General features: G+C 32.9%; 1 protein-coding gene and 1 long non-coding RNA gene across 2 annotated transcripts in view; both read left to right on the top strand.

Annotated features, from left to right (window-relative positions):
* LOC126968782 (uncharacterized) overlaps positions 1–8,955 on the top strand; it is a 559,194-nt gene extending 550,239 nt beyond the window's left edge. Inside the window, exon 2 of the long non-coding RNA XR_007730286.1 lies at positions 7,606–8,955. This is a non-coding gene — a long non-coding RNA (uncharacterized LOC126968782). The remainder of the gene's footprint in view (positions 1–7,605) is intronic.
* On the top strand, positions 1,890–8,955 carry LOC126968681 (CSC1-like protein 2). Its single transcript, XM_050813730.1, has one exon. It carries the CDS (start codon positions 2,125–2,127, stop codon positions 4,360–4,362), a length of 2,238 nt encoding a protein of 745 aa, XP_050669687.1. The 5' UTR covers positions 1,890–2,124; the 3' UTR covers positions 4,363–8,955.
* Positions 8,956–10,302: the final 1,347 nt, after the last annotated feature.

Raw genomic sequence — 10,302 nt, forward strand, 5'->3', positions numbered from 1 at the left:
GGTGTTTGGTGGTAGTGTCTTGTGACATGTCATTCATTCAAAATAAAAGTGACTGTTAACAATTTTTGTTACGAATTTTCGTTTTCTTTTTCTTTCTTCGTGTATTATTCAGGGTATGTGCTTAATTATTTTTATAATAAATGCGTAAGACTTTCTAAGCTATACCATGTAATAAGAAATGTGGTTTAAAATCTGGCTGGTCAGTTGGGAGTAAGAGAATTTTCATGGCTAAATTGTTTTTGGATAAAGAAAGGTAAGCACTTATGAACAAATAATAAGCTAATAAAGAATGCTTAAAGTGATTAAAAGTGATGAAGTATTTAATTCATCTAGAATAAAAATTATAATATTATAATCTATCTGTAGTGTTTTACACTTTTTTATCGATTGCCGATATTTTATTTTATTTTATTATTAAATTTATTTTTATTTATTTCATTTATATGTAATAAGTTTATTACCTTTAAAATCCTTTTTTATTATTATATTGTGTTTATGATATGTAAAAAAATATTTAAAGCCTAAAAATTAGAGATAACTAACTTCTGCTAATATGTATTCTGTTATAATTTCAGATTCAGGACCCTCGCCTACGACTTTATTGCAACATCTGAAAAACGAATACCAAAAACTGTCTCAACCGAAACTATAAACCAAAACAAATCTATTAATAAAATATTAATTATGTTAATTGTTTTTTTCTTTGAGATAACTAAAACGTATCCCTTAGTTTAAACTAGTAAGACTTTGCTTAGCTTAATATTAAAATTAACAAAAGAGAACTTTAAAACTAGACATTATTTATATTAATTTATATTTTATATATATGTATATATAAATATATTTTAAGAGCGAATCAAGTCAGTTAGTTTCAAGGAGACTTGGTAGCTGAACAATGATATGACAAATGGTCTAGTTGACCAGCTAACGTAAGAGTGTCGAATTTGCGTGACGGTGTGCACACGCAAAATTAAATTTCACTCTGATAATTTTAACCTAAGGCCCCAAAAGAAGTATAATTACAAGAATATTAGAGACATTATAGCTGCTATGTGAAACAACCATTGACCTGTAGAAATACCACTGGACAGCCTGTTCCATATATTTGACCGCAAATTTTTTGAAGCTACTCGCGAGCGTCCAGAATATTAATTTTGAAGTATAATACAAATGGCTGCGAAGGAACGTACAATACTCTGAAATATTTTTACATTTAGAATTACTTTCGTTTTTTTTGATCTAAGATGGCCGCTGCGCAAAATTATGATTTCAACATTATGGATATCGTATCCGAGGTTCTCAAGGGTGCAGAGAACGAATTTGGGTTAATTTAATAGATCCAAAACGGCCGCTGCGCAAAATTTTGATATCAACAATATGGATATCGTATCCGAGGTACTCGAGGGATCAGCGCGCGGCTGCTAAAACGTAGAACATATTCCCCACTAGCTTTGTATCATGCAGGATTAGCGCGTGGCTGCGAGAGTGTAGAACATCTTCCCTACTGGCGTTGTAGTATGCAAGTTTAGCGCGTGGCCGTGAGTATGTAGAACATCTAATAATTACTAATATCGACAAAAAACATTTGGCTTAGAGAACAGATTAGAATAATTAATATAAACGAGATTTAAAAATTAGGTTCCCAAAGAAGTTTCACTTCTGACATGTGTATTTTGTACACACAACATTTTTATTTTTGTAAATAGTTTCCCACCAGGTTGTCATCACTAATTTTAGTACCACAGACTCTCGCTACATGGCCAATAGCGCCAAAAGGCGAATATCGAGCAGCCATGGACCAACATCGTCTTGACAATTGACTTTACTCAAATGGTGTCAGATTTCAGAATGTCAAAAACCAGCAAACGTCATGTCATAAGTCAAAGGCAATTGTTAAAACTTTAATTGAATCAAAATAATTGTGTGATTTGGGATCGCATTGATGTTTTTTTATTGGAACAATTTGTGTACTTAATTTATAAGTCTGTTACCAAGGTGAAACTTTGTGTTTGATATATTGTGCCACTACAATTGAAGTGATTACATGACGGCATCATATTATCTTGTGTGGTAAATTAATTATGTGAATATTCTCCTTTCACTGTGTGAGTTGCAACATCAACAATGAGTCGTTTTACGACAAAAGGATTTTCGTACAGTTTGGCAGCTAATGCATCGAATGGGACCGATGATGAGGGCTGTATGCTCTTGAATACTTCTCAAAACGTCATTATAACCGGAGCCTACAACGGAATTCCTCAAACATTGATCCTTAACGTTATATCTTGGATATGTTTAATTTTATTATTCTCTGTATTACGACGAACGGCGTGGAATTATGGGCGGATGGCCTTAGTACAGAGATCGAAAAATAGATGGACTAATTTATTCTATAGAGGAGGTGATGATGCTGCTTTAGTTGAAAGACGTGCTGATGAGTCGCTGAATATTGATGAAGGTTTCTTCACGTGGCTGCCGGCTGTGTTCCGCCTCACACGCGAACAAGTCCTTAACAAGTGTGGTCCTGATGCTGTGCACTACCTTTCCTTCCAGAGACACTGCATCACACTTATGTTTATTGTCACTATTGTGTCTATAGGAGTTATCTTACCTATAAATTTCCAAGGTACTAATTTGCAGGTAGATGCCAGTACTTTTAGTAGAACAACTCTATCAAACTTAAACGGCAGATCTTATTGGCTATGGGTTCATACTCTGATAAGTATCTCATTTTTACCAATATCAGTATTGATAATGAGAAGATGTACAGGCAGAAAACCTGTTCCAACATGTATGACAGGCACTATTATGATAACAAACATATCAAGAGCTGATCGAAATGAGGCTACATTGAGGGCATATTTTGCTCACAATTTCCCAAACATACAAATTGTAGATTTACGACTAGCTTACAATGTAAATAAACTTATTGAAGTTTATGAAAAGAAAGATATGGTCACTGAAGCACTTATTTATTCTGATACATACTTTAAAAAGACAGGTAAAAGAATAATGGTGAAGCCCAAACTTTTTGGCCCTGAAGTGGATGCTTTAGAATTTTATACAAACGAAGAGAAAAGGTTGAAAGACGAAGCTAAACGATGCAGAGCAATAGTACTTAATGATCCATTAGGTGTTGCTTTTCTAACACTCCCTTCTTATCAATTAGCTGAACATGTTATTAATCATTTTAGTCTTCACCGAGGCTGGGTTCTGTCTCATGCAACCAATCCTTCTGATATCATTTGGGACAATTTGAGTGTAAAGCCTGGTGTATGGTACATTAGAGCTGTAATTGTCAATCTTTGTCTATTCGTTGTTCTTTTCTTCTTGACAACACCCGCAATTATAGTAAATCTCTTTAACACAGTTGTAGTTAAACCAGATAGTGTCAGCAAAATAAGTAGCCTTATATTTGACTTTCTTCCTACACTCCTACTGTGGACAATGGCGGCTGTGATGCCAGCCATAGTTTCGTTCTCTGACAAGTTTTTAAATCACTGGACTAAATCCCAGCAAAACCACTCTATAATGACAAAGACTGTGTCCTTCCTACTTCTCATGACCTTAATATTACCATCTTTGGGTCTGGCTAGCGCAGGTGCTTTTGTTGATTGGACATTGCACCACGAGAATGATACAATGCGTTGGGATTGTGTTTTCCTACCTGATAAGGGTGCATTCTTTGTAAATTATGTAATCACATCCGGCTTTATTGGTACATCCCTCGAGTTAATACGTTTCCCTGAACTATTTTTGTATGTGTGGTATCTTTTACAATCTAAGTCAAAAGCTGAAAAGAGTTACGTAAAGAAAGCAATTTTGTATGAATTTCCATTCGGTGTCCACTACGCTTGGAGCTTAGCTATCTTCTCGATCAGCATAGTATACAGTCTTGCTTGCCCGTTAGTCGCTCCATTTGGTTTGATCTACTTTTTATTCAAACATATCGGCGACAAACACAATTTGTATTTCGCGTATGGACCGTCCGACATGAGCGGTGTCGGCGGGGGCCGCATCCACGCGACCGCCGTGAGACTTATTCGCGTTTCTGTGTTACTCTTGCTTATAAACATGGCGGCGTGGGCCGGACTGCGGGCAGGCTTCGAGGCAAGAACCATAATATTGATAATGGCATCTGTGGTCGCCTTCGGAACTTTCGTTTTGTTGAGTCCTTTCCCGAGCTGCACGCCGCCGCAGCCCTTGCAGGAAGAGTCTAGCGTGCGGCCACAGGAGTACATAGCCCCCGTGCTCTTGAGACCTGTCGAATCTCCTCCTACTTCGGCATCCTCGACTCCGGATTATGGCGCCTCCTCCCCCGTAATAAATCTTTCCTACAACCAAGAGCCTATCAACATCTAAAACAAATTTCTTATATTATACTTTATATCAAAGATCTTTATGCGTGTCCATTTCACGGGCCGAATATGTTTTGATAATCTGAATGTATTTTGATAATGATTGTAAAATGAATTACACGTAAATTAAGCAAACAAAGAAAAATAATTCTTTATTTTAGAACTACTTATGTATATTTTTTTAATTATTCGTAACAACTGAGTCTGCGAGAATCTGATAGCAACTCATTTATTGAATAAGGTAAATATAATTTATATATGTTATTATAGTGTGATTTAATAATTTTGATATATTTCATATTATGTTATAGTATTAATCTTACTTATTTCTGCCTGTGTTTAATCAAATAACATTGTTTATCTAAATGGTATAAAACAATTCTACTAATCTGATAATGCTGACGATGATAAAGCTTTGAGAATTAATCGATTTTGTGTGAAATTCGATAACATTAGCAATGAGCAATTAACTTCCATAAGGGCCATGGTTCAGTTTGACATTAGGTCGCAGTACGGACACCTACCAATGAAATTACATAATACGAAATTTCTACACAGAATCTTATTAGGTATTTGTCAAATTATTACAATAAAATCTAGTAGGTTACTTTTTGGTAATCTATATCCAACTGTACTAGAATCGATGTCTATGTTTACACTTTCATTTGAAGCATAATATTTTTTACAGTAATTCTAGTCTTTGCATTCATAATAATGTCTAATATAGTTTTTACTTTATAGTATTATTTTATTTTTAATGTATTAGAATATTTTAGCAGTGTTTTAATGAAATATAATTATCTTATCGATCAATTTTCTCTGATTAAAAATTAATACGATATATTATTGTAAGTTATTTTTTAAAGCTGGATTTTTTTACAATGATACCGAAATGGAATGTCATTAGTTTATGTCATAGTGGGAAAACGAAATAAATTCTGTCACAGAGTAAACTTGTTTCTCGATTTGCAAAAGACCATAGCGGAGGTAATTAGCTGTGTGGTGAAGAATTTCAACTATTTGTATAAAATTCCGACCGTATTAGTGCATAATATTTTCATATTATAATGTCAAGGTTATTCCTACTCACTTAAAAGTATTCATTTCAGTAATTATTGTCTGTGGTGTAGTAACACTCGATAGAAATCGTATAATATGCTTTTCTTTAACTGTTAGAAACACAAATGGTACTTATGCAATTTATAAATGTTTAAATTTGCTTAGTAATTTACAGAAACTTATTGCTTATTTTACTCCTGGTTTCCAAAAAACAGGTCAGGGTCAATAATGAACTACAGGAAACCAATAAGATATGTTATAATGTATATTGCTCTCAAACAAACTATAATAAATTCCCGATAATTATAATATTAATTTCTATAAACGTATATTATTATTTATATAAACAGAAAAAACGGTATTTCCACACACACGGAGAGTGATTGAAATCGCTAATTAATCACTAACACCAAATGCATCTTAAGTACCCTTTAGCTAATCATGTGCCTTGAGTAAGTTTTAATAATTAGTCTTAATGATACAGTCAGTCGGAAACCATGTTTTTTTCTAAAATGATGCTTAAATGCTGAACATGATTGTACATGATAAATTCAATCAAGTTTTTTAATACTTTTAATTTACTTGTGTGTTTAACCAAGAGTTAAGTCAGGCCTGATATACATACAGCGAACAAAATCGCCCTAAAGGATAAATATTTATGTTTAATTGAGCTAAAGATAAATTTAAAAACTTTAGCTTTTTATATAAAACTAGCTGACCCGGCATACGTTGTTTTGCCATATAAAGTATAATTCACGCGATAGTTTTATAATAAGTAATAAAATATTGCCTATATTATAGCCTGTACATCATTTTGTTCTATTGTCAATAGTTTTTGCAGCGCACGCAAAAATAGGTTTTCGATTTTACTCCTTGTGTTACAAAATAGCAATTTTATTACGGATCCCTAATTTTGAAAAAAAAAACATAGCCTATAGCCTTCCTCGATAAATGGACTACCCAACACTGAAAGAATCATTCAAATCGGACTAGTAGTACCAGAGATTAGCGCGTTCAAACAAACAAACACTGCAGCTTTATAATATTAGTATAGACCAGCTGTCCCGACAGACGTTGTTCTGTAGATAATAAAAAAACTGTTTTATAGGAATTTGCCAATAATTTTTATATAACATCAAGAATTATTTCGAAATGTATGCTCCTTGTTGTTATAATGAAATTGTTTCACAGCAGAACTGTTAAACCGAGCGTCAATAAATTCTCACACAAAAAATATGTCCATACAAAACAAATATTGAAAATAGAAATAATTATGAGTCCCAAATCGAAATAAAAACTATCCTATCTCTCAAGTTGAACCAAACTGCACTCCATAAAGTATTCCCCGTTAAAATCCGTTCATTAGTTTAGGAGTCGATCGCGGACAAACAACGTAATTTATATATATTAAGATATACTATGACATACACTCTTTTGTTTGTGAGTTAGTAGTTCGCTGTCGTTTATCAGACTTATATGGACCCGGTTTTATTTAATTGTAACATGCCAAAGCCTCTAAACACTAAGTTGCGATATTAGAAAATAGGTACCTAATGGTTCACGCGAATATATTTTCTGTTGTTATTTTATTTCAAAGTTTATATTAATAATAAACTAGTGAAATTGTTTCATTCCAAATATTAATTATAATAACATAAAACTGTATAAGAAAGCCGGAATATAAAAAAACATATTTTAGAATTCGCCAACTTGGTTATGATTATGTGCCGTAGCGGTATATTCTGTTAACAAAGCTAATGTTTATTATATCTATTCGGAAAGCGGAATATTCTAAAAATCTATTAATGTCTTTATGTATTAAGGCACTTGCTTTCTCAATATTAGCTACTTTCTTATCTATCTCAAGCCACGTTGCAAATGTACCTATATGGTGCCAATTTATTATTGTACACTATTTTATCTTTTAGTCATTACTAGCATGGTCATTCAATGCATAAATCTGTTAAAACTTAGATCATTTACGGCCGTTCCCAATATTCAGTCTATCTCTTACTTGAGATAAAAATATCGTAACTATCGTTGACTTTTCTGTCCCAATAAACTTATCGACGGTAACTTACCTTATCCGTACACGCTGTCTGTCAATAGGACGACGTATAAATTGCTGACTTATCAGGTATATTGGGATAGCTTCAGATTATTGACAGCTAATTACTGACAGCAGAAGGTAGTAATTTATCTCTATCTGTAGATAGTATATTGGGAACGGCCGTTATACGTCTAGATACACTATGACAGCTGTGAAAACGCTGAAGAAAATTTGTATTTAGAACTAACCTCTATTTTGAGAAATGCATGCACACGAACACAAAGTGTCATACAAATCGCGAGTGTAATACGTAGCTTGTCACGCACACTAAACTAATATTTGTGGCATTGGTTGTCTAAGAGCAAGAAACTATCTAGACGTGTTAATTATCTAAGTGTTAAAAATTGAGAGAGAGAGAACTTATCAGCACTCAAATTGGCTGACCCATAAAATATTCTTGGAACAGAAAGAACTCCATTCTCTGTTAGAAAAAAAAAACAAAAAATTTGACGTTGAAATTTATTAGGTTCACGTTGTATTCAAATATGTCTCGATTTGAGAAGTAAATGCTACCTATTGTATTATACAACTTTTGGCACATAATGGCATATTTTATCCAGATTTGTTAAATAAAAAATATATAAAACAATGAGAGGAACAACTACTTTATTTTTACTGTTCTTTTATTTGTCATCATTTAAAAATAATTTGTATAAATATTGTATTGTAATATGAATAAGACATTATACATATTGACTAAGTACCTACTGGAAAACAATCCTTGAAAATAAAATTGTATCACATATTTTTCATTACTAATACAATGTAATAGTTACCACATATCTACCTATTTCATTCTATGTACGCATGCCTTATTCTAAATATAAATGTAAAGTGCATCAGAGTACGTTCAGAAACAGGTTAATTCCGGATTTTCTCCTAGATACTTTTTTTTTTTTTGGTGGAAACAGCGGGAAACGTCAATTTGTTCTGCCCCTCGCCTTTGTTCCCCGCCTCTATGGATACGTATAGCTAAATATCTATCGAGTTAAAACCGTTTGCCTCTAAATTAATATAGCTAGCAGTTCTAAAAAAATATAACGTGTATTAAATTCGTCTGATGATTGCTGTATTTTTTCAAATCACTTGTAACTAAAATATCATGAATGACCTGGGAAAATTTAGTTTAAACCTAATCGTTCGGTTAATATTACGCGAAATAAGTTTTTTTTTTAAAAAGAATCTTACGTCGGGTGGTTCTGTTAATTTCATTTAGTCTTTAATTTTTAATAATTATTTTTCACCTTTATGTACGTAGTGGCATGTTGCCAGAATGACTAATCCTGATGCACTATATCAATTATTTATCATAATATTGTGATTTAATAGCTGTATTAGTTTTTTTTTACCCCTAAATAATTTTACACTCGTTAAGCTTTTGTTTCAATGCAATGTCATATTATGTTTAATAAAATCATGACTCATAAATTACTTGTATTATTTACAGCTGTAACTCACGTGTGTGTGTGTGTTATCTTTACATGTAATGAAACTAAACATTGATATTGGAAAATTTGGATGCGGTATTGCAGCTTTACCTTTAGTAGATATTATTCTCATTTTACAAACTGTCGGCAGCATTACGTCATGAATGCTTTTATGGCTTGACGGAATAAGGTCAAACATATCGTTTGCGTCATCGCTAACTATTTATTATGGCTGTCTCAAAAGAGAATATCTATCTAATAGGTGCAAATGACAATAATTTATATGAAAATAAATATTTGCCCGACTGCTTTGGGGAGTCCTATGGACTCCAGGTGGTCGCGGAGCAGGGTGAAGTTTAATTCAATATTTGCTTAACCACAGCGATTCAATTACAGGTCAAGTGACTTCCAGTACCTTAAACCTGTTAAATACAGACGAAAATGATAACAACCACCCAATTCTATTAACATTACAATTCGAAAAACAACTACCTTTAGCCAAAGCAAGTAATCCTAGAATTGTAAATGAAACACCGTTAAGTGAAATCTTCCTAAACAACAACGGATCAGTCATAGATTCTGTATTTATGAGATTGTTAAATTAAAATATTCAAAATCAAACACAAATGGTAATGATGAGAATGAGCAAATAATAACATCCGCAGATAATTCCCAAAACATGATACCTTAGCTAAAGAAAGAGAAGAAACTGTCTTACAGTAATATAAATTACTGTTATCTGTGTTAATCACGGCTACAGGTCCTAATTGCAACATCACAAATACGATTACACCCGGCAAAAAATCTATTGAAGATGGTTTAGGAATAAATGTACCAACGCTTTAAAAAAAAACTTGTTTGGCCGAAAAGTAAAAGAAACACAGATTAAAGACAGAGAAAATATCATCGATCATGTAGAAGAATTATTATTTTAATAATATCTTAAAAAGCACCCCACTTTTTTTTACATAGAAATATATATTTTTTATAATAATTCTTCTACACCCCACGCCGGAGATCACCGAAATATATATAAAATTGGAGGTGTGTGTCCCTATATTTCACCTTACAGCCAAAACTACGCATCGCAGACCAAAAGTGTTTGTATGTGGCAATAGGTACAAGGTTCCCATTGTGCACTATGGTGGTTGCAAGTCGATAATTATAAGGGTGTAAAAGATACGGGGGTTGAAAGATGTTAACTTTGAAAATGTGACTATTATTGATCTAAAATGGTCTGGATTGTTCAGGAAATTTCTGGAATGTTCTAGAAAGCTTTAATATGTATACCAATGTTCTGATCGATCGAAAATGTTCTAGAAAATTTTAGAATGATCTAGAAAATTCC

This window comes from Leptidea sinapis, chromosome 16 (assembly GCF_905404315.1).
Source record: "Leptidea sinapis chromosome 16, ilLepSina1.1, whole genome shotgun sequence".
Classification (NCBI taxonomy): domain Eukaryota; kingdom Metazoa; phylum Arthropoda; class Insecta; order Lepidoptera; family Pieridae; genus Leptidea; species Leptidea sinapis.